Source organism: Pipistrellus hanaki (genome assembly GCF_964339955.1).
Source record: "Pipistrellus hanaki genome assembly, chromosome: 10".
In the NCBI taxonomy this organism is placed as follows: domain Eukaryota; kingdom Metazoa; phylum Chordata; class Mammalia; order Chiroptera; family Vespertilionidae; genus Pipistrellus; species Pipistrellus hanaki.
The window spans coordinates 39,140,570-39,166,411 of NC_140512.1; the positions used below are offsets into that span (position 1 = coordinate 39,140,570).

At 38.8% G+C, this 25,842-nt stretch overlaps 1 protein-coding gene across 1 annotated transcript in view; it reads left to right on the plus strand.

Moving 5' to 3' along the window:
* Positions 1-25,842, plus strand: part of HDAC9 (histone deacetylase 9) — an 814,141-nt gene that overhangs the window by 611,174 nt on the left and 177,125 nt on the right. The window contains exon 18 of the mRNA XM_084896713.1: positions 19,978-20,085. Within this exon, the coding sequence (XP_084752839.1) occupies positions 19,978-20,085 (108 nt within the window). The remainder of the gene's footprint in view (positions 1-19,977; positions 20,086-25,842) is intronic.

The window sequence follows — 25,842 nt, forward strand, 5'->3', positions numbered from 1 at the left end:
CTTCCTTTTTAATATAAAATAAGTAAAGGACTTGACATTCTAAGCAATGGCTCACTTATCTTAGAAACAAAGCATATATTAATCATTATTTATATGAATACTAATGAGACTGTTAAAAGACTAATACATGTATAATGATATACATCCATCTCATTTGGTTAGTTTATTACATTATCAATAATATGATTTGAATGGTCTCTAATATTTCTGTGGACACATATCTATATATTCTTTATAAGGATCTGTAAAGACTTCTCAAAATGATCCTACACCAGTTTGAAATGCAATCATTTAAGGAACTAAAAATACAATGCCTGCAAGTAGTGAAATTTACTTTCCAAGAAGTCATTTTTTTTACTTAACCTGTTCCCTCCCCTTTACACATTTCAACATTCATCCATCTATTTATTAAGTTAAACATGTATGAGAGACTCCTATGTGCCAAGTATGGAACAATCTTTAGCCTCATGTTTTTCTCTTACATTTTGATGTATTTTCTTTTGTTTTTCCTTTTTGATTCCCATCTCATTATTTTTATCACTGTTTGTCTATGTTAATACTCTATTTTTATTTATCAATTTTAGTGAGAAAGACTTGGAAGTTAATAGAGATGTAGATCGAAGGTGATTAGAATATCTGGATTCTTAGTCGAAAAAGATTCAGAGTCATTTTCCTAATGAAATATTTCCAAAGATAGCTTGTCTCAGCTTTCCTCGGCAAAGGAATCAAGTCTGTATTCTGAAAGCTAGCAAATGCAGGTGACAGCATCTGACACCATTCCATTAATATCAAGTCCTAAAGAAGTCAGACGCTAAATACTAAATTGACACTAACCTCTGTGCCTTTGGATTTAATATACGCATAGCCTCTGGTGGCTACCACAGGTTAGGGCAGGATTCATTGGCTTTCTTCTTTATTCATTTGCTTACAAAATAAATATTTATTGAGTGCGTATTATGTGCCAGGAACTGCAGGTACATCATTGAACAAAATTCTGTCCTGATGGTTGAACTTATTATATTCTAGTGAGGGAGACAGATAAGCAAATACACATTAGTATAAATATATGTGTGTAATGATGAATGTTATAGAGAAAAGAAAGCAAAGAAGGGGGTGTGGCATGTTGGGGGCTGGAAATGGAACTGGTGGTTGCTTGGATACGTTGCCTTTTGAAGACTAGGGTTGATGGGAGAGGGATCGTCTTGGCTCCTTGTGGTGACTCACTGGAAGAGGGGCACAGGGGATGATGAGATCTGTACCCAGGGCCCAAGGCAGGGTGATGGGAAAGCAGTTAAAGCTCAGGGGGTCTCTCAGAAGGGGTTTGTCAAGACTGCTCAGAGTTCTGAGTCCCCATCTTCCCATCTGCCCATGAAGATGTGAACAACCAGGGGCAGGGTTGTCCCACCCAGAACACACGCAGCTCTTGGCCTCCTTTTGGGCTCCTGGATTTAGTTGTGGTGATGTGGGGCAGGCATGCTGCATTTACAGGCACAACCTGCAATCTGAGGTGTTCGTTAAGATCTGACCTTGGAGGGCTGGAGGAGCTTGAGGCTAGGGGCACAGTTCAAAAGGACTCAGAGACCTGGGCCTCAGCAGCAGATCCTGGGCTGTGAGACATCTGGGTGGCTCCACAGCTTAGCAGCATTACGTGGTTTGGGGTTCCAAGTCCCCAGGGACGTTATTCAGATGTAGTTTCCTGTATAAATTGTGCAGCTGCAAATTAGATACAGTATTCTAACACCTGCCTGTATTCAAGTATAATGAAATGCCCTGACATTTGCATGACATTTCCCAGTGCCTTTTCATGTTTATTTTAATGGCTTTTTGAGTAACACTGTTATGTTGTGGCCTCTGTTGCCTCTGGCTGGTCCATGCTAGTTTATATCCAAGTTAAAAGATTCAGGATAACTGATTTGTTGATCCCCTTAGATTAGTTCACGGACCAAAAGGTGGTGGCTTCTCAATTTATCCAGGATCAGTTGTACATAATGCAAGGAACTCAGACTTTGGGATCTGAATTCCAAGGACGTTTCTTACTAATAACTATCAGTTTCCGATCCTTAGTATATTCAATATTAAATGAAACAAAGCAATAAAAAATATCAACTAAGTTATTTAGGACTATTTTCTAACCATATACGTAAAATAATAACTCTTAAGTTTGACCTAATGGGGTTCAGATGATTGCCTTTAATGAATTCTCTTTAGTGAGAGGTCAGGTGACTTACCTTGGTGTAGCCAGGGGCCTAGAGAACTCTCTATTCTATTGATTCTCACATCAAACTGGTCTGGTTCCCATCCTCATATCAGAAACGATCCTCTGTATACAGCTCCAATAAATACATATAAAATATATATGAGCTACCTTATATATAAATTTTAATCCTTATAGCAATTCCAGGAGTCTTATTATGAAAAGTGTAATGGAGGCTTTGCTTTCTACAGCAAAGGGAACTGAGGCTCAGAGAGGAGAGTAGGTTGTTCAAGTCACACAGTTAGTAGGCGGTGAAGTCGAGATCTGATTCCCAAGCTCTTCACCACAATGCTATCTAGGCTCACCCACTTCCCATAATTTCAACCTCATATGATTGTCAAGAGCCCTCTCCCTAAGGACAATAGCCCTCGCCATCAGACAGCACAATTGTTTATTTTGCCAAAAGCATTCTGTTCTTTATTGAAATTCCTATAAAGTATTAAATCCATGTATGCAGACATTATTAATCTGGGGTAAAAAAAAATTATGTAACCATGCACAGCATTTCATCCCTATCTAGAACACTGAAAAATCTCTGCCGTCGGACCGAACCACTGTGAGATGAGTTAATGTGGACTCATGTCACACACCAGCTGAGTCAGAGTTAATTGTATTAAGCTGCCCGTGATAGAAATGGGGCACTGACATGCACAGCTTAGAGAATAAAAAGGTCAGTATATTATGAAATTCTATTTACTCAATATGTACATCAGATTAAATGAAGAAACAGTAGGGAAAATGTATTATTTGGCTTTATCTCTGACTCAATCTTGGAAAGACTGAGCAGCAGGTCACTGAAGCTGTGAATAACAGCGGTGACTCTCAAATTCCTTAACTGACCACATAACCCACAGGAATCCATATATTATCTGGAAAATCCTTTAGTTCACCAGTATCTTAAGCAAGGATCCTTCAAGTCTCAAAGTGTAACACTTGGCCCCAACAAACATGTTCCTCTATTTCTGTCGCTGGCACATAAATAGTAAAGGGTGTTTTTTGGAGACGGAGAGATTGCACATGCAAGGTCAGTAGAGCTTCCAGAAAGCAGTCGATCACACTGTGAGGCGGTCTGTAGAACATCAACACACACGGCATGCCCCTCGCCTGCTCCAGCTGCCGCACTGATAGTTCACGCCTTCTTTCCATATGGAATATTGGTCACAGTGTTCATTCATCATATCCACGGTTTGGCCTGGAATCTGGAGGTCCTTCCCGTAGCTGCTCTTTCTTTTTCATCTCACCATGACTAAAGAAGCTAAGGTGTGGGCATTATAATCTACAAGTGATCCCACGGGAATGTGCTGTCATTTAAGGGTTCCTCCCAGGGCTGAACAAAAGAGCGAAAGCATGTGGGTTCACCCACCCATTGTCATCATAAATCCATCCCAGCCCCATTTCAAAGGTCTCAGGCTCTTAGCAGAACATCTAACATGAAATGAATATATGCATCCAAAGAGCTGGCGTGTTGTATCACGTGGGCGAAGGGAGGAACGCCCCTTGTCACAGGCTGCAGAGCCGTCTGCAGGAGAATACACTGAAGACTGCCACAGGGCCTCTGCTCAGAAAGATGACTTTCATTAGTAATCTACAGGAGAGAGAAAGCGATGGTCATCTGACACTTTCTCATGCTGACAGGTGGCCCTAATTAGGTCTGGTTTTGCAGGAAAGAAATAGGCTGCTGTCTCAGGGGTATGATTTGAAAGCTCTTCAAAGCTCTGAAACCCTGCCGTCTCCTCTGGCCTACCTGCCCAACTGATCCAACTGATGTTCTGCCAGTAGCATCAGGGCACCTTAGGGAGACTTATACCAGGCGAGGGGCCACTGTTTTCAGAAGCCACTGTGATGAAGCACATGGGCAAAGAACCTTGATTTAGAAATTAGAATATTTGGATTCAGACCCTATAGATTCTGATTCAACAGAACTGGCAGGGCCAGTTTTTCTGTGTTTCTCACAAACATCCATGTGATATCAGTGCTGCTCAGCCATAGACCACACTTTGAGTGGCAGGATTCTCTATGATCAGGAATGGGCAAAGCATTTGATATTTCTTGGCCTTGGTTTTTGTACTTCTGTAAAATAGAGGTGATTAATGGAATGTACTTATCATCCTCTTTGGGGATCAACTATGGAATTCTTGGGGATTTGGTTGACTAAGAATGCAATCCATCTCCTTTGTGCAAATAGTTATAGGATAGGGAAGTTTCTGTAAGGGACCAGGGTGGACTACTAGTATGACAACAAAGTTCCAGGGTGGAAGGAATGTTCCAGATGTTTCTGACTACCAAGCCAGGGAAGGGAGGCCCTTAATGCTGGCAAATGAGAGCTGCAAGTCCCGGTGTAATACTAACTACATTATGCATGTATTACAGGACCAGAATGGGGTAGAGTTTTTCATATCACATTTTAGGTTTTTAGCCACATTAAAACCCTGCCTGTAAGTTGAGGGTGGGCAAATGTAGGTTTACAGTTGTGAGGAAAATTCTTTTGAGTTAATAAAGCTGTTGAAATAATCATAACCTGCATGTCTTTTATGAACAACTAAAAATCTACGTTTGTGCACCCCTGTGTATCACCATAGAATGAGTGTTTGCTTTTGGCTGGGGAGTTTTAGTTTCTAATTTTCAGGGTGAAATATGCAAGACGTCATAGGAAGAATTGTGTACCACTTCATCATGCCCACGTAGTGCATGTGAAACCTATTCTGATAGCACAATAATACTATCTTTAACTCTGGGATATTTCGGAAAGGCATCAACAAGCTGCGTTTATGTTCTACAAAGGAGTCTGTGCCCAAATTCTTTTTCCTTTGAGTCATCCTGTTTCCCTGTTAAATACTTTCACATCCACTTCCAGTACAGGTAGCTTAATTTCTATCATGTGCAGCTTTTCCGAGCATTAGCTTTGTTTCAGGTGCCAATGATTGAGCTACGCTGGATGTGCTTGGAAGAGGTCCACATTCATTCAGGAAACTCTAGTTGAACTAGATCCATATGTAGCTTTAAAAAATGTAGTGTTCTGATTGGATGTAGTTTCTTGGCTTCCAGCATGATCACATATGATTTTGCTTTTGATGTGCTGTGGAATAGAAAGTAATGTTGGAACCAAAACTCTGGGATCATTTGTTTTCATACTTACCATTTACTGAGAACTCCCTACCTTCACCATTATGTTGTATTATGTGAAACACTTTACATGCATTAATTTTATTAAATTAACTTATTTAATTTTATTAAATTGTTGGTTTTCTAATAATCCTGTGAGGAAAGTAGTATTATCTCCATTTTTCTTTTTTGTTATGTATTTTTATTGATTTCAGAGAGGAAGGGAGAAAGAGAGAGAAATAGAAACATCAGTAATGAGACATAATCATTGATTGGCTGCCTCCTGCATGCCCCCTAATGGGGATTGAGCCTGCAACCAGGAATCAAACTGTGACTTCCTAGTTCATAGGTCCAAGCTTAACCATTGAGCAACACTGGCCAGGCTCTAGTTTGGAGTTGTTATTAATGAACATGGCCAAGTGTGAACGGCTTGTAAGTGGAAGCGGTGGTTTTCAAGGTTTCTAACTATAAAGTAAACAATACAACACATTGACGATACCTTGCCAAAGCTACCACCCAAGAAAATGGGATAAGGTAAAGGAAAGTTTGTCCAAAGATTACTTGGAAGTTCTATTATGAAGCTTTATTAGACAGTCTGACAATTTCTCCAAACTGGAGTTATGGAACCTCTAGGTATAAAGTATTGGTGTAATACTTAGACAAGTATTGGTAATCATTGTATCTTGGTACAACTTATCTTGATAAGGCTGACTTATTAATAACACTCATAACATATCCTATTTTTACCTTTTCTTTCTTCCCTTCTTACCCAAAGAGAGTTCTTTCTTTGTACAATTTGGAAGAAAAAGGGCTTTCTCTATGAACTTAACCCTTCTCAAATAATGGCATGCGAAGCACAAGATTTTGCTTGTTTGTTTAATTTCCTAGCTATTATAAAGTGCATTAAAATGAATTACTAGAAGCGATTTACAACACAGAAACCTCAATTATTTTTATTAGATTCAGCAGATATAAAATTATTCTAAACAGATTTCTAAGAAGCTTTTAAGTGCTTGCTTGTTGTGGACTGGGAACACTCTGAGGACCACCATGGTTCCCTGGACCACACTCTGAATAGAAATATTCTAGGCCAGTGAATATGAATTTACGTTAATCATATTTGAATTTAAATCTGTCATCTTGTTCATTTTCTATTTTGTCCCATCTGGGTTCGTTGCTGTTGCTGTTGTTGGTTGGTTGGTTGGTTGGTTGGTTGGTTGGTTGGTTAGTCGGTCGGTCAGTTGGTTGGTTGGTTGATTGCTTTTCCCTTCAATATCTTTTTCTGCCTTTTTTTGGATTGAATCATTTTAAAAAATCATTTTAATTCCACTATTGACTTATTTACTGCACCTCTTTATTTCTTTAATAGTTTCCTTAGCATTTACACTTATTAACACTTATCACTCTCTACTTTCCAGTAGTTACTCTACTGTCTGAATAAGAATCCTACAGCAGTTTATATGTCCTTTTGTTGTCATACATTTGCTATAATGTTGGTTACATGTGCTATAAACCCCACACATTTTTATTTTTATTTTTGCTTTAAGATGTCAGTTACCTCTTTTTAAGGGAATGGAAATAAGAAAACATCTCACATGTGCCTGCATTATCATTTTTAGCACTCTTCACTTCTTTGTATCAATCCATGTTTCTATCTGGTATTATACTGTGTGTGTTTTTCCTGGTATTTTAATGATTTATTTTATCAGGTTTTGTAACTCAAGTCTGATGGTAAAACAATGGCATGGCTGTTATTTTCTAAAAACTCTATTTTTATCTCTTAAAGTTATTTTTTAAATATTTTTGGCTTATATAAAATTCTGAGTTGCATTTTTTTTTCCCTTTGAAAATGGCATTGCATTGTCTTCCAGCTTGAACTTTTTCTATTAAGAAATCTGCTATCTTCCTTTGTTCAGTTTTATGTAATGTGTCTCTTTTCTCTGATTGTTTTCAAGATTTTTTTTTGCTGAGTTTTCAGCAGTTTGGTTTTCTCATATGTTTATAATTGATTTTGTGATGTGTATTTTTTCTATTTATGCTTTGAATATTTTAGATCTGTGGTTTCATTATTTTTGAGAACTTCTCAGTCATCTCTTAAATATTTCTTTTGCCTCATTTTTCTTTCTTCCCTCCTTTCAAGAATCCAGTTAAAATGTTTGACAGTTTAGGTTTCTTTAGCTCCCAAATGACACCTCCACATTAATATTTTTCAGCCTTTTTCTTATTATGAGGGTGAATACATCATTCTTTGCATTTTTCTATACCCTAAATAAATAGAGAAAATTTAGACCAATTATTTTTAAGTTGTATCCACTAAGTGAAAGGCCATGAGGTTATTAATTGTAAGAAGCCCATGAATTCATTTGACACCCTACAGACTTAGCAAACATGTGTCCAAAATATGAGGCTCCATTTTCATATTTTGCTGCAATTAATATGGTTCAAATGAATTTAAGATGATTGCTGAATTAATTATAATTTTCACCACTATCTATTTTCTCATATAACAGCAATGCAATAAAACTTTGTACTGCTGTGAATAATTTTAGCATTTACATGAAATGCTAACCTGAGCATCCTTATTTCTGTTGTACCTGCAGGAGAAGCCAGAATCCTTTATAAATAAGCTTACCCCATGTAATGACACACTCCAGTGCCCCACCCTAAGACATCTCCTTGCCTTAGGTTGTGATCATTGTGTAAGAGGCACCAATCCAGCTAGTTCCTGTGATACACTATTTTCCCTTTTCTGCTTTAGAATTTTTTAACTTTGTGTAAAAACAAGTCTCTCTGGACAGCGGAAGTTATGTATTGGCAGTTCAGCATCCATATTGAAGAAACAGGTGTTTGTTTGGTTGTTGTTGTTTTTTTTTTGTTTATTTGTTTGTTTGTTTGTTTTTTTGTGTGTGTGTTTAAACATATTTTTATTGATTTCAGAGAGAAAAGGAGAGGAAGAGAGAGATAGAAACATAAGCGTTGAGAAAGAATCATTACTCTGCTGCCTCCTGCACACCCCACACTGGCGACTGAGCCCACAACCTGGGCTTGTGCCCTGACAACTGTGACTCCCTGGTTCACAGGTTGATGCTCAACCACTGAGCCATGCTGGCCAGGTTTGTGTGTGTGTTTTAAGCCTGGCTGACAACTTTTTTTCAAGTTTATTCTCAGTATTTATAATTGAAGAATTGCACCTATAGCCCCAGCTCATTTTCCTGACATTACATCACATCAACATTATTGGTCTGGCACCAGAATTACTTGAACATTTGGCTACTGCTGTAGCTCTAATTTGTGCCACTTCCATATATGAGTCTCTCCAGGTCTTTTTGTTTTTTTGTACCTTGTCCCTGATCATGGACTCCTTTTGTCTATATGCGCCTTGTTACTGCTGTTTTTTAAACCATAAATTACATGACAGTGTATATTATCCAGTGGCAGATCTATCTGTGGACAGTTAACTTACTTTGAACATGGATTATTTTGTGTACTGTACATTACACTTGTATTTTGCTCTCCATTTTTATGTGGCCATTCTCAGAATAAAGTACAACCACCACCAAAATAATCAGCCCTGGCTGAGTTGGTTGAGGCAGTGTCGTATACCCCCCAAAAGAGGCAGGTTTGATTCCCAGTCAGGGCACACATGCCAGGTTGTGGGTTTGATCACTGATTGGGGCATGTATGAGAGACAACCCATTGATGTTTCTCACACTGATGTCTATTTCTCTCTCTCTCTCTCTCTCTCTCTCTCTCTCTCTCTCTCTCTCTCTCTCGCTCTGGCTCTCGCTCTCTCTCTAGCTCTCGCTCTAGCTCTCGCTCTCGCTCTCGCTCTCTCTCTCTCTCTAAACAAACAAACAAGGAAACAACAGACACACAAACTGAAGACCATTCCATGAATACTCAAAAGGGTATTTGGAGTAAGAGGTGGGGCTGCAGGTGATGGGGCACTCAACATCTTTCATTTCATACTAAATCTAGATCATGACTTTTTTTTATCATTTAGATTAATGCAGCTAATTCTGAGTAGAATAAATAGGTTTTGATATATTGTACCCAGCTTTCAAATGCTCAGAGTCTGTTTCAAAGGAAGAGGAAGGGTGAGGCTACTCAGAAGTGGTGCTTGCATATTTCCCCCCAACCCAGAGGTTCATGGCTGCGGGGAGGCACCGGCCCTCCCCAGCCTCCTGTGTCACTGACAGTCCCAGCCTTCCAGGAGCAGCTTTCTCAAGGACCAGCTTTCAATGGGTAGAAATTGTTTCTTTCTTTTCTTTTTTCCTTCTTGGTATGGATGCCAATAATCATATGATGTCCTTGATCTTCTATTTTGCCACTGATATTATATAACTATTTCCTTTTTGAGGCCATTAAAAGAAATTGCAGGCCCTTTTCTTTGATGTATTAAGGAAAGATAAGTGGAGATTGGAGCAAAAGAATGAGAAGAACTGTGAAAGGTTTTTCCTGGCTCTGTCACTAACGTTTGGGAAGCTGAAGAAACGGAAAAGGGCAGAACAATTCTTAACATAAGTTTATATTAGTGTTGATTCCATTGAGTAGACATAATTATTTGGGTAAATTCTGGGTAAAAAAAAAAAATACACCCAATACTGACAAAAATAATTCTTGGTTGCCTTCCAAATAAAAAGCAAGAGAGAAAGCATAGCTTTAAAACGGTCACAATGAAAATATAAAGTCTTTTCCTCCCTGTCCCTTCTGTCTCCTTTCCTCTACCCTCTCTGGCCTCGCTCTCCGCTTTCCTCTTTCTTCCCATTTCTTCTTCCTATTTTCTTTTTAGTGCTGCCATATTCTATAAAGGATTGTAAGTAGCTTTCAAAACAAATAAATATGAACTCTCTCTGTGTGTGTATGTGTGTGTGTGTGTGTGTGTGTGTGTGTGTGTGCGCGCGTGTATGTGTGTTTGTTTATAGAGTAGGTGTGGTAATCATTCAGAAGTGAAAATACAAGGAGTCAGGAATGAAATCAGTTACCTAACGTATGTGCTATAGTAGCGACTGCCTTTACTAGAGAAAGGCCACAGATTTGGCTTTGCAATTTCCAGCAGCCAATGTGGAGAGGGCAGCACTGTGTTATCTAGATGATTCTCACTTTCCCAGCCTTGGCATTATTGACGTTTTGAGTCAGATACTGTTTTCTTTTTTTTTTTTTTTCTTTTTTTTTTATGCTGGCCTGTTGCATTATGAGATGTTCAGTAGAATTCCTGGCTTCTACCCAACAGAAGCCAGAAACACATCTGCCCCTCAGTTCTGACAACCAAAAATGTCTCCAGAAATTGTCCAGTAGCCCCTGGGGGACAAAAGCACCCCACCCCCAATGAGAGCCTCTGCACTAGCAAAATGGCAAACACATTACAACACTTGGGAAAAGCCCAGCCAGTCCAGATACAACTTGTGGCATTTGAATTGGTTGAATATATTCTACTATTTTACATGGTAAAATTCAGCACTTTTAATATAAAACATTCATATAGGTCTTAGCTAATTCGTTTCATTAGGAAAGTCTTAGATTCTACAAATATGGTTAGGATGTGTTTTTAAATTATTGTATTATTTACTTAGTTATTAGATAATGATTAGACTAGCATAAAAATCAATATGAGTTAAGAGCTCATATATTTTTTTTCTGGGTTCTCATTCCAACTCCACTAATTACTAGCTGAGTAACCTCTCTGATTTTCAAAGACACAACTGCTTAATAGTAACAACTATGTCAGTGGTTGTTGTATGAATTATGTGTGTTAATATAGACAGAGAGCTTTGCACAGTGCCTGGATCTTAATAAGTACTCTATCATCATGAGATAATAACTAAAATTATTCTCATTACTATTTGTTATCTATATAATAAAAACCTAGGTGACCATTATGGCCAAATGACAGAATGACCAGTCACTATGATCCACACTGACCACCAGGGGGCAGATGCTCAACACAGGAGCTGTGCCCGGGTGGTCAGCACGCTCCCACAGGGGAGGGCTGCTCAGCTAGAAGCTGGGCTCATGGCTGGCAAGCACAGGGGCAGTGGTGGGAGCCTCTCCCGCCGCCAGGGCAGCACTAAGGAGTAGCAAGCTGAGCAGTATGGAGCGAGGAGTCCCAGACTATGAGAGGGAGCAGACTGGGCTGAGGGCACTAGTTAATAATAAAGACCATAACTGTAGAGTAATATCTATATATGTAAAAGGCTAATATGCTAAGCGTCTGACTATTTGACCAGTCGCTATGATGTGCACTGACCATCAGGCTCTACAGTCGCAACCCACAGTCTGAGAACCGCTAGCAGGGTAGCCTAAGACCATTGGAAAACACAGATATTTGCATTACAATTCATAAACAGTAGCAAAATTACAGTTATGAAGTAGCAACGAAAATAATTTTATGGTTGTGGGTCACCACAACATGAGGAACTGTATTAAAGGGTCGCGGCATTAGAAAGGTTGAGAATCACTGCAATAGATGTATAAATAATGCTTATTGGGGGCTCTTACTCTCCTCCTATTACACTTCCTCCAAATCTTCATAGAGAGAGCATTTTCTTAATTATTTTGGGAGCCTTAGATAAAGACTAGTATGAATAATTGATATATTCTTCTGAATCGCTGGATTACTTTTTCCCCATTTCCTGTACTTTCCTTTTTTTATTTATTGATTTTTTTTTGAAAGAGAAAGAAACATTGACTTATTGCTCCACCCATCCATGCATTCATTGGTTCTTCTTGTATGTGCCCTGACCAGAGATTAAACCTGCAACCTTGGTAACACTCCAAGCAACTTAGCTACCCAGTCAGGGTGTCTTTTTATAAAAATATTTTTTAATTGATTAAGAGAGGGAGAGAGAGATAGAAGCATCAATGATGAAAGAGAATGATTAATCACCTGCCTCTTGCAGCCCCCACTATAGATCAAGTCCACAACCTGAGCATGTGCCTGGCCAGAAATCAAACAATGACCTCCTGGTTCATAGGATGATGCTCAATCACTGAACCACACAGGCTGATTTTTTTTTTTTTTTAAATCAGTGAGTCCTGCTGATCTCTGTTGATTATTATCTATTTTTCACATTTCCAGTTGCTCTGGATTCTCTGAGGTCCATCATGAAGTAGAAAATATGCCTTTCTCCCTCTTTTAACATTATAAAATATTTAAGTTGATACCAAAGAGATCTTCCCCCCCCCTACCCCACCTCTCTCTCTCTCTCTCTCTCTCTCTCTCTCTCTCTCTCTCTCTCTCTCTCTCTCTCTCTCTCTCTCTTTCAGATTTTAAAATGTACTGCCTATTTTGGTTTAATTACAGCCTTCTTTACCTCTTCATTTCTTGGTGCCCTCCTGAAGATCCAGAAGTCCCAGGGAGGTGGGCTCGGGTGTCTCAGTGCCATACTCTGTGCTGACCTCAGAATCACACCGCCTCCTGGAGGACTGAATCTCCTTCCTGGCCAGGCTTGTATGATTCTCAATTCCACTCTGTCTTACCATGTCTGCTTGGTTCCCTTCAGGGAAAGGCTTTTTGTGGGAGAGCCTCACCTAATATTTCTGAACCCTAGTTTTGAACAGATGTTAGATCCGAACCCCCTACATATAGGGTGTTCCAAAAAATCTATACACACACTTTGAATAATTATAAAGGCAGCATTTATTAAAATATACCTCATTTTTCAAAATTGAGCTATCAGCTGCTAAAGTGTATATACATTTTTGGGGACACCCTGTATTTATAAAGTGACTTGAACCTTTGGGGAATTATTTCAAGATTGATTTAATTCTGGCAATAAGACAAGACTCTGTGGACAATTACTGAGCAGATTACTAAAGCTAGCTTCAGGTTTTGTACATTCCTTATATTGACAGAATATTGAAAGTTGAAAGAATACTGTTTTTTAGAATAGTATATAAGCAAAAGCTTGGTAAACATTCCAGATGAATTCTGAGGGAGGCAGTAAGTTGCATATTGCTAAATTAATTCTAAAATACAGTTATATATACCTAGTCATGTATGAAGCATATCCTTAGGCACTTCTGCCCTGGATCCTGACTAGAATTTTTTCCCCCCATCATCCAGCAGAGTCTGACTTTGGAAATGAGACATAAAATTACCCATGTTCACTCCATAGGTGTGATAAATATGCTCTTCTCCCCCCCCCCCCAAAGACACTACGGTAATCTCTATAATTAATACCATAGTACATCAGTCCCTTTGAGTTTGAATAGCATTCTTTTAGTTTTAAAATTCAGTCTTTGAGATCAATTTATTGTTGGGCAAAGTCTGCTTAGGCAATTGTTCTGTCTCTCCGATTCTTCTTCCAAGATGGCATTTGGGGATTTGAGGGAAGGTTAGAATCCTGCTGGGATTGTTTGATACTCAGGTTGTCCTCTGAATATTCAAGTTTCCATGACAATCTCATTGTTCTACCTGATGGTTGCTGATTTGAAAATCAGCAGCTGATTTTCTCCAGATTTCTAATTTCACTGCACAAAGTGGATGTTGATGGGGTGTTCAGCTCTAGCAGCTTAACCTTGGCTCTTTTTTTTCTTTTCTTTTCTTTCTTTTTTTTTAATTGTCCATGATGAGAACTTTTAGTATATACTTTCTTTTTTTTTTATTTTATTGATTTTTTACAGAGAGGAAGGGAGGGAGATAGAGAGCTAGAAACATCAATGAGAGAGAAACATCAACCAGCTCCCTCCTGCACAATCCCCACCGGGGATGTGCCCGCAACCAACATACATGCCCTTGACTGGAATCGAACCTTGGACCCTTCAGTCCACAGACCGACGCTCCACCACTGAGCCAAACTGGCTTCGGCAGTATCTACTTTCTTTTTTAAAAAAAATACATTTTAGCCGAAACCATTTTGGCTCAGTGGTAGAGCGTCGGTCTGCGGATTGAAAAGTCCCGGGTTTGATTCCGGTCCAGGGCATGTACATTGGTTGCAGGCACATCCCTAGTAGGGGGTGTGCAAGAGGCAGCTGATCAATGTTTCTCTCTCATCGACGTTTCTAGCTCTCTATCTCTTTCCCTTCCTCTCTGTAAAATATCAATAAAATATATTTAAAAATAATAATAATAATAATAAAATTTTAAAAAAATACATTTTATTGATTTTTTTTTTACAGAGAAGGAGAAAGAGAGTTAGAAACATCAATGAGAGAGAAACATCTATCAGCTACCTCCTGCATACCTCCTACTGGGGATGTGTCTGCAACCAAGGTACATGCCCTTGACTAGAATCGAACTTGGGACCTTTTAGTCCATGGGCTGATGCTCTATCCACTGAGCCAAACTGGTTTTGGCCACCTTGGTTCTTCTTGATGCTGGGGTCCCCCTGAGCTTCCCCTGAGGACCCTTTTTGACTCCAATCATTATTAGTCCATCAGAGGCTCTCCCATAGCATACCCTAGGGCCATGGTCAGCAAACTGAGGCTCTCAAGCAACATGGGGCTCTTTGGCCCCTTGAGTGTGGCTCTTGTTCAAAATACCATGGCCTGAGCGAGTCTATTTTGAAGAAGTTGCATTAGAAGAAGTTTACATTTAAGAATTTTGACTCTCACAAGAAATTTCAGTCATTGTACTGTTGATATTTGGCTCTGTTGACTAATGAGTTTGCTGAACACTGCCCTAGAGGATTATGGGAACTTGAGGTTTCCATTCATACCACACAGGACAAGTGAGCATCTTCAGAGTGCTTCGGCCTGACCTTCCACTTACATTGCCCCAGAGACTTTTTGTGTGATGCTGGAAGTTTAGTGTAGACATGGACTTCAAGGTCTCAGGTATAAATAGGAGCAACAACTTGCTTATTATTTAATCAGTTTACCTAACACAATTTCCTGTTACTGGGATTGCTCCTTTATCACTCTCTGCTCCCCCTGTTTTCACTGCACCTTTTTGCTTTGCCTTTTTCCAGTCTCTCAGGACCAGAGAGATGGCATTTGGCTCTTTCTTCCTCTAGTCACATCCTGTCTAGAGCCTAGATCAGCACCTGTACCTGGTTGCCATAGATAGAAAGAGTCTCTTTCTCTAAACTACCATTTGGAGAAGCATTGTCTTGATGCTATCACTAGCACAAGGCTATACTCTGAGGTCTCTAGGCTTAGTTCATAATATGTAAAGGATTTGAAGGGGGAAATTCTCTTTCATCACAAGACCTGGATTTTTAGGTGCATCGATACAAAATACTTTTTCAAGTGTTAATTTCTTTATTTTTCTTTTATATCAATCCTAATCTCCCTTTCAGCTCATGTACCATTTCCCCATAATGCACACTTACATGTGTGTATACACACATACACACTAATCAGGCAGAAGAATGAACCAGCAGACAGATTAAAGAGAAGAAAATGTGATGCATAGAAAAAAAACAAAGATAAAAGCAGATAGATTTTTTTTTCCTTCAAATTATAGTCGTTCTGGCTTTAAGAATTTGTCTTGCATGTCTTAACAACTGTAGCAAGGTCTTAGTAACCAGCTAGAGTAGTCAGCGGGATTGCTTTCTGCTTCACTATGATTTCTTTCCCCTTTCTTGGCCTAAAGTATTGCAATTTACATTATTTTCCAAATCCAGGGCCAACTCTGTGGCACTCCCTTAATATCTCTACTTTCAACTTCCAAATGCTGGAGCACCTGTCTTCTTACAGTTCTAAGTCCTTCTGGTCTCTACTTCCACCATTATTGTACTGCTGCCTCAGACTCCTAAGCCTATTTTTATGTGTTCATCTGAGTGGAGTCTTTCTTGCTCTTACCAACTTGTTAAGATCCCATTCCATGCCAGGAACCACTATCAGTCAATGGAGGCAACCATCCTCTCTTACCTAGTTTTGTGTGTGTTTTTTCCCCTTACTGACAGCAAAACTTGGCAACGGTTGGAATTAGAGTTCTCATATGATTTTCTTCTTGACGCTGTCACTAATATAGGCAAATGTTTTTGGAAATCTCTACAGCAATAAGAGCAATATAAGGGGAGGAGAAATACAGTTTACCATTGAATATAGCAGAAAGTAGATTTGAGAATATCTTCTAGCAACAGGGGTTCTAGAACCTTTTTTTAAAAAAAACCTTGTGAGCTATTATGAAATTGTAGCATGGCAAATACACGTGGTTAGCTTTTGGTAACTATTGGCCCTGAAACACCATTTGGAACACGATGTCTTAGGGAAATATGCTTATAATTTGATTTATAAACAAGCTTTGGGGATATAACTTTGCTCTGGACTGCATTGTGTTCCCCAAAATTTATATGTTGAAGCTCTAATCCCAGATGTGATTGCCTTTGCTAGGACTTTCAGAAGAGAATTAATGTTAATTAAGGTAATAAGGATAGGGTCCTAATTTTATAGGATTGATGGCCTAATAAGAAGAGGAAAAGAGAGCTGTGTCTATTTACTTGCACTCACAGTAAAAAGGCCATGTGAGGACATGGTGAGGTGGCAGCCATGTGCAAGCCAGGAAGAGAATTAAATCAGAATTTCAAAGAAAAATTGACTTGGCTGGCAATCTGATGTTGGACTTTCTATCCTCCAGAACTGTGAGAAGTAAATTTCTATTGTTTAAGTCAATGGTATTTTGTTATGGCAGCTTGAGCTCATATAAACCTGTTCATAAATTAATAATTGAATACAGTTACCATTACTGAATATATTTCATTCACAAACCTTGATCATTATTGCCATTTAGTTATAAGTTAAATACTCATAAAACATACATTGAAATGGTATTTAGATAAATGTTTCTATGTTAAATATCTATCTATATCAAAGCCTAAGTGACTAGAATGCTGAACAACCTGAATGAGTAGTCGCTATGATCAACACTGACCACCAGGAGGCAGATGCTCAACACAGGAGCTGCCCCCTGGTGGTCAGTGCGCTCCCACAGCCAACCTCCTGTGGCTGGCCAACTTCCCTTAATCCTTACCCATGCCGGCAGACCTCCCACGATCCTTCCCCCTATCTGGCAGGCTCCAGCTGGTAGCTGTCAGCTGGCAGTGGTCAGGAAGGCCCCAGCCTGGGGGAGGGGCCATGGGAGGGAAGGCCCAGGCTGGCAGCCAGAAGGCCCCCATTGGCCCTGATCGCTGGCCATGCCTAGGGGCCCCACCTGTGCACAAATTTCGTGCACCAGGCCTCAAGTATATAAATAAATGGATGACAAATCCCATAGATTCCTAAAGAGAAGCTGTTTAGGGATAAGCATAAACTTTGGATGTAGTCAAAACCTCAAGCATCCATTGAGCATCTATGTGCCCCACACTTTTTCAGTCAATAACGTTTTATCCTTTTAGAAAAGTAAACTCCATACTGTAACCCTTAGCACTCGTTACATAGTAGATACCTAACAAGTGTTAGCTGAACTTTTAAAAATATGAAAAATTTTATTAATAAAGGTTTATACACAAAAATTGATGGCAGAGAGTATTATCTCTCCAGGGATACTTTCAGGAAGAAAGAAATATATAAACAGGAAAGTGGGTGTCAGATAAACCTATGTGTGGCTATTTAATGTTCCTTATTATGGTTAGACATACATTGTTCTCAGCTGTTGCAGTATTTTCCTAATCAAGTGTAATATTTATAATTTTTTTTGGAAGGAAATTTTTTACTACTTAAAAAAAGAAAAGAAAACTTACAGTGTATTCCAATATCAAGTAAAAAAGGTTTAGGAATTATTTGTGGTTTTGAGTTACCATTGTCATTTTGGCGTATTGATTTGTTTAATGTTTGCTTTTCCTTACAAATAATTTTAAGTCAGATTAATGAGAACTTTTTATGACACCTGTAGCTCTATAACAGTTGGAAATTTGTTAAAAACTGTACAATGCCATGTAAATGTTGGTTTTTACTTCAAGGTAAGCTAAATCCACATGAAGCTCAAATAATACTTATATAGATTCAGTAAAAAAAAAAAAAAAAAAAAAAAAAAAAAAAAAAAAAACTTTCAAATTGAGGACAAATGATTAAGTTTCAGTGTCCATTTGATGATCTCTTCACTTTTTAGCTGATAGCGTTGACCCGGAAGTTGTTGGCTAGGACATGGGCTGAATGTTCTTCGAAAGCAAGGCGTGTTGGGATGAAGGGGCTGTAGGGTCAGAGGTCCGTGTGAGGGTGCTTGGGCCTGCTGAGGCCGTCTCTAAGCCACAGTGCGCTCATTCAGTAAACACGTGTGTGGCCTTACAAAATAGGTGTAATGGTAGCCGAAATAGTAGCAGCTAACATTTGCTTACCACTTGCTTATTTAATCCTCACCTAAGTCATATGCTGATGGTGCCTTAAAAAGTTGCCATTTCACAGGTAAGAAAGCCACAGCACAGAGACATTTATTAATTAATTTTCCAATGTCATTCAGGTTTATGTCTGCCATGATTTCACCCAGACAGTTTAACTCCAGAAACCTCTATCTTCTCCACTCTACTGTTATTGAGAGGATCTGAATTTTCTATTTGTTTCTGTATTTATTATTCTCATTTATTATTTATGTATCCATCGTTCTTGACAGAGTTGAGGTTGGTAAGTTTCTCCTGAGAAAAGGCATGTGTAAAAATGCCTAGAAAGCTGCTTAGGGCATTGTGAATATGTGTTGCTATTTATTTATATCATTAAGTCTCTCTAATTCTTTATAAATATCTTCATTTTGAGTAGGATTTCCCTTTTTTGACCTGTTTGAGAAGTCTTAACATTTAAATAGTCACAGAAACTATATTGTATTACATAGTCTTCAAGTATCTCTGCCATTTGATACTATTTTATAACAGGAAATATTTTGTACATAAAACTGTATCATAGATGATAATTATAAACTACAGCTATTGCATTTTTCTTGTCCTTTCCCTTATTGCACATCATTTTATAGTAGTCAGTTCAAAATATTGGTTCATGCTTTTGATAACAATGTTCTCTAGAATACAAGCAACCATGGATTTTAATGGCCTCTCCAATTTCAATAAAACCATTTGCACTAAGACCAACTGCCAAACTGTACTAAATATTAGAAAATTTAACCTTACCCTTTGGAAAACAGATTGCCCCCTGCTTTTGAACACTGAATATTTTAAGTGTGAGGACCACACACCTTCTGTTGGTTGGAGAACCTACTGTGGTTACTACTTCCTACTCACTGATTGCTATTGCTACCTGCCTAATAATTGTCTTTGGCTCTTTGTAAACCTGCAGCCAGAAAGGTACTTGAGTTTTCCCCCTCTGGCACTTGCAAATCCGATTTTTATGTATAGCTAAGTGCTCTTAGCTTTTACTCTATCTACGACGGGGGCCTGGTTTCTAGCAGGCCTGTAACGACGCCAGATCTAGCCTATGTAATGCTGTTTGTAATGAGAAATCTAAACAGGGAATGGCAGTGAGGCATGGCAGGAATGTGTTTCCATTGGAGAAGTCAGTGAAGAGAGAAAATATAAGCAAAGCTGTGTCCAGAAGGCCTTTTCAGCTGGCCAAGACGGAAGACTAATGTTATTGTACATAGGCTGTTACTGTGCCAGCCCTTCCTCACGAATTTGCTTTCTTTCTCTCTCCCCTTCTCCCCACCCCCTCCCCCTCCCTTCCACTTTCATCTACTCCTTCTCCTTCTCCTTCTCCCTCGCTCCTTCTGTGGGCTTCGCGGACTGTTTGCTCAGGTGGACAGTGACACCATTTGGAATGAGCTGCACTCGTCCGGGGCTGCACGCATGGCTGTTGGCTGTGTCATCGAGCTGGCTTCCAAAGTGGCCTCAGGAGAGCTGAAGGTGAGGTCTGGGTTGCATTAAGTGTGGGAAATCCAGAGAAGAAGCTGAAACAGGGATGTTGTTGTTTGGGAATTGTGGGGAGTGTGGTGTGGTCGTAAAAGGAAAGGGGCAGAGGGAAGAGGGCAGGGAGATGGCCACTGAGGTGTGATAACAGCTAGTGAGTAGGTAGGGAGTAGCTGATCCAGCTCCAAGGGCCTTCCTGTCCTCAGGGAAGCTCTGCGGTCAGGGCACACTGGTGTGTTTTTAAGAGCATAGAAATGGTGAGTAAAGCTGTGGCCCAGGTTAAAAATACCTCGTCTATACATATCTGTTCTGCCCTCCTGGGATTTTCTTTTGAAGTGATTTAAAAAATATGATTACTGAGTACTATGTATAAGCTCAGAATACCACCCAGAGAGAAGGGGGGATGGTGGAGAAAGGTAAATACCAGACGGGAAGGATTGGGAGGAAGAAGGAAATTGTTGATTAGAAGGGTAATGATCCAGAGTATGTTTTTCCACGAAAGAACTTCAAAAATGAGCTACGCTTTATTGTTCTTTTCTTTTTTATGGTCTCTTCTTTTCTACATCATATGAAAAGAACAATGTCCAAACCCTACGATTCCCAGTCTAAACAATTTATAAAAACCCGAGACCTGACAGACGTTGACATTTTATTTGGTATTTTAACAGTGCTATTTAAAGGTATGCTATGCATCTTGAATGCAGTTGCCCAGTAAACTTTGTTGCTTCTAACATGGCTTTTTAATACACTAGTTTACACACTTGGTAACGAAATCTGGGCTCTTATGGACTCGATATTTTTAGCAATTGTGGAGTTTAAGGGAAACATATTGTGATCAACAACATAGGTACTGTGAACTGTGTTAATATAAAATAAAGTCTCATTAGGATTATTTTTTTCTTCTTTAAAAAATTGAATTTAATGGGATGATATTGGTTAATAAAACTATATAGGTTTCAGGTTTTATAATTCTATAATTTAGCTTGTGTATATTGAGTGTTTACCAAGGATTATTTTTCTTTATGTCTAATGAATTATTATTCTATTTCACCTGACTATTCCACTTGTGATTAAAAATTAAGGTTAGGAATGCATACTTTAGAATGAATTATATCTCCCAGAAGTCTTTGCTCTAACTTTTTAGGAAGTCAGAATCTACAAAAATGTAATTTTGACAAAGTAGGCTGTATTAAAATACATATATGCCTCCTGGGCAGTTGGCATAATTAGCATCAGGCCATTACTAGTGTACTTCCTACTCAGTCTTTACTTTTGGTGATGAGCTACTGAAAAGAGGAAAGGAGCTTGGCCTGTGTTGCTCAGTGGTCGAACATTGACCTATGAACCAGGAGGACATAGTGTTGATTCCCCATCCGGTCACAGGTCTGAGGTTGCAGGCTTGGTCTCCTGTGGGAGGCATGTAGGAGACAGTCAGTCAATGATTCTCTTTCATCATTGATGTTTCTATATCTCCTTCTCCCTTTCTCCTTGAAATATATATATGTCCTATGTAATAAAAGCCCATAATAAAAATGTCTTCACAAGATGGCTGCCACAAGATGGCCACGTGCACAGAGGAGGCGGGGCCCAGTGGCCGCTCCACACTGTGAGGCCTGGGAGTCCCGCAGCTCTACATGGTGCAGAAGAGGCCATTTGGACATTTCGGCTGCCTCATGGGGAGGAGGCAGATCTCGGCAGAGGAGGCTGGTCGTGGCAGGGAAGGGCAGTTGAGGATGATCAGGCTGGCAGGGTCCCAGATTGGAGAGGGTGCAGGCCAGGTTGAGGGCCCTCTACTCCATGCACAAACTTCGTGCACTGGGCCTCTAATATATATATATATATATATATATATATATATATATATATATATATATATATGTATTCAGCCATATGGAGAGGTTTATTGTCCTCTCACAGAAGTACGTTAGCAATAAATCTGTCTGCTGGAGTGTGTTACTTGTAGCACTGGGATAAATTGACTTTTTAAAAGAATAGTATTTGAAAGTCTTATTTTCAAAAGCATTCAAATGACAGAAAACAGCCAAGCCACAGTGTTCATTTTTAAACAACTGTACTGGCATGGGTATATTTCATAGCAAAGAAAAATCATTATGTTAGCATTCACAATTTCTAATTGTTTTGATTTTGTGGAAATTTAATCGGTAATTCAGAAACATTCTTAAGTAGAAGGCCTACATATTCCACTCAAAATCATCTTCATAATTATTGGCTCACAGAATGCAGAGTTGCCAAATGTATGTATGAAGACTATTGAACAAAAACCTAATTCTGCTTTTTAGGAGGTATTCATTTAAAATAGTCAACTGCAAATAAAGTGTCAACAACATATAGTATGGACATGCTGACCACCAGCTGTACTAACATTGACTATTTATGTTAAGAACAAGGAGTCATACAAATGCTTCTCCCCGCCCCCTTCATTGAGAAATCGATAGGTATGCTTAAACAGGAAAAGAAAAGAATAAGACAAAGGAGCCAGCCTCAGAATGAAAAATCTTAATCCAGGTTTGCCATTTATATGCTGTGTCATTGGGGCAAATCACTAACTTCTCTGGGCCCCAGTTCTTGTGCAGTATGAGCAGGGCGCAGCAGTCACTGTGGAAGGCAGTGTGTGGTGCTGACATACTGAGCTACTTGCAAGTGAAAAATGGGTCTGGTTCCCAGTTGTACTCACTGTGAGCATACCAAGTAATAGAATCTGAAAACTAATTTCAACTTACTTTGGTGAGTATCCCAGATTTTGCAGCTGGTTTATCTCTCTGATTGTTAAACCCAAACTGAAAGTCCAAGGTAGGCAGGATCATAACAAAGGCACCACTGCTGACAGGCTAAGAGACTGAACCCCTTAGCCGCTACTCATTTGGGGAGACCTATGGGAATGCCATTGGGAAAGGTAGCATTTGCAAGTGATTTGCTGCCACTGTGAAGACCTGAAGTATAGAGTTATGCTTAGGAACCCCAGCTAACCAAGCATGTTACTCAGGGTCTGCCTGTGCCAAACTCCACTATGACCTGCTGTGTGGTCACTCTTGGCTGTGTAGTCGCTTCAGTCAGATCTAGGAAGAAGATATGGAAGCTTATTTGAGGACACATTGGTAAGTTATCCACTGATGAGAGAGATATAAAGAAAACGTTAGGTTTCTTTTTTCATTTTCTGAATCTACGTTCAGTTTTCACATGTTCTATCACATTCTTCCAGAAAATCAACTTTATTAAACAGCATTGGTATTTCATAATACTGTATTTTGTGAGACCGTACTAATTTTCCTTTTCTGGTAGGGGAACGTGCAGGAGGCAACCAACCAATGCTTCTCTCCCTCTCTCAAATCAATTAAAAACACACTTATAGAGTGAGGATTAAAAACAAAACAAACCATAGCTTATCTTTTTTTTTTAAAATGTTTAAATGGATATTGTGATGTCATGTTTCTAATAATAATAATACTGCTTTGCATTTAGTACCTCCCATAGGCTCAGCAGTTTGCATGTAATTTGCCAAAATATGGATCACCAATTGGATACTAGCTCAGAAACATCAAGTTACTATTTTAGATTCTGAATACAATTTAATAAGTGGCAAAGCCTGTAAATTTTTTTTCATTCATCTGCTTCCTTTAAACTACTGTAGAACTAATTTCTTACAGAAGTAGCACAAATATATAAGGGAAAAAAGGGGGAAAGCAACCTCTTTCAAATGGTATAGATTTTCTCTTTTTTATTACTATTAAATACTTAATACATACAAAAAGATCAGAAGTTACATTAATAACTTACAAAGCATAATAATAAAATAAATACTTTTGAGTTCTTCATCCAAATTAAGAAATACTATTTGACTAACACTATTAAAGTTCTCTCAGTATTTATTTCATTCCTATCTTTTTGACCCATGAGAAATCATTAATCTATTATATTTTTAAAAATCATTTCTTTCCCTTTCTTTATTAGTTTAACCATATAGTTGAGAACTTTATAAAACTGGAGTATCATTGAATATTATTTCTGAGATTTCTTTCCCCCCAGTTAGAATCATACTATGATGATTTATCCATATGTATTTACATAGCTCTAATTCATTCATTTTCATTGCTCTAAGGTAGTCCCTAGTACACCATAAGTTGTTTATTAATTTTTCTGTGAGCATTTTAGTTGTTTTCAGATTTTTGCTCTTTTGAACAATACTGCTATGAAAATTCTTGAATATACCTGCTGTTTCACTATGGCATGACTATTGAATAAACTGGCAACCAAGCTTCTTGGCTAGAAATATAACATATGCCAGTAAATAATGCAAAGTCATAGAATTCAAACATCATTTTGCTATAATGGCATCAGCTAGAATGGCAGTTTAAACCTCTGAAAATTCTTTTTTATAAAATCAATGACAAAAGTGGCAAAAATTTGTCAGGATTAATTTTTTTTTTAACTCTGGAAATTAATCAATAGTTTGCAACAACTCAAGAGGCATCTATTCCAAAGAAAACTAGCTGAATCTTCATTTAAAAAATAAGCTTTGTGGTGGTTTAATTCACCCTATTCTCATTTTACCCTTTCCCATCCCATCATAGCCTTAACAAATAGCCTGTGTTCTCACTGAACACCATTAATTTAGCGGTTTCCAGAGGGGGCGGGATGAGGATGGAGCTGCTTCATAGCCTCGCTTGCAGAGAATTGTCATTATGTGGCCCTTGTCCTGCTTCCGTGCAGACCCCACTTGCAAGGCTGTCTTTATTTCACCTGATTTGGAGTCCATCAGACATGGAAAACCTTTTCCCCAGAAGTATTTGTTGAAAAAAAAAATGAAAGACATGCCGAAACCGGTTTGGCTCAGTGGATAGAGCGTCTGCCTGCAGACTGAGAGGTCCCAGGTTCGATTCCAGTAAAGGGCATAAACCTTGGTTGCAGGCACATCCCAGTAGGGGGTGTGCAAGAGGCAGCTGGTTGATGTTTCTCTCTCATCAATGTTTCTAACTATCCCTCTCTCTCCCTTCCTCTCTATAAAAATTCAACAAAAAATATGTATTTTAAACAAAGAAAAAAAAATAAAAGGCAATTGATTAACTTCCTGGCTGCCTGAAGTGGTGAATAGTAGGGGGAAAAAACAATTAGACTAACCAAAAGCTTCAAAGGAAAAACTTGGGAATGAGATATGCATAAGGGCTATGAAATGCCCATTAGATTTTTAAGACTCTAGAAGGTCACATGTATGACAAGGCCATGTTCACACAGACAAGTGAAGGCCCTAAGCTCTCATCTCAAACTGACTTTGAGGCTCTGCTCAAATAGGAAGTGAAGGCCAAGGTGAAGTTTTCAGCTAGATTGCCAAATATTGAACGTGAGTCCAACATATACACAAACGGCCCCTTGGAAATGCCTGTAGTGATTGCAGGCATTTCAAGAAATATCTGCTCAATCATTAACTGACCACTAAATTACCCAAGCAAAGACTTGTCTGTGCCACACTCAACATGCAATGCAGACTTAATAGAATTAGTTCAGAAAAGTCAATAAACAAACAAAACACGAAGAAACCCTGGGGAGGGGTGAGATTTTGATTTCCAAATTGCCAGGTTGTGTTGTTTAAAATGCCCAGATTTCAGCATAAAATCATGAGACATACAAAGAAACATGAATTCATGTGGAAAAAAATATATATATAAAGCACTAATAAAAGTAACTACATAAGTAAATATAAATGATAGCATAATTGTATTTTTTGTTTGCAACCCTTTT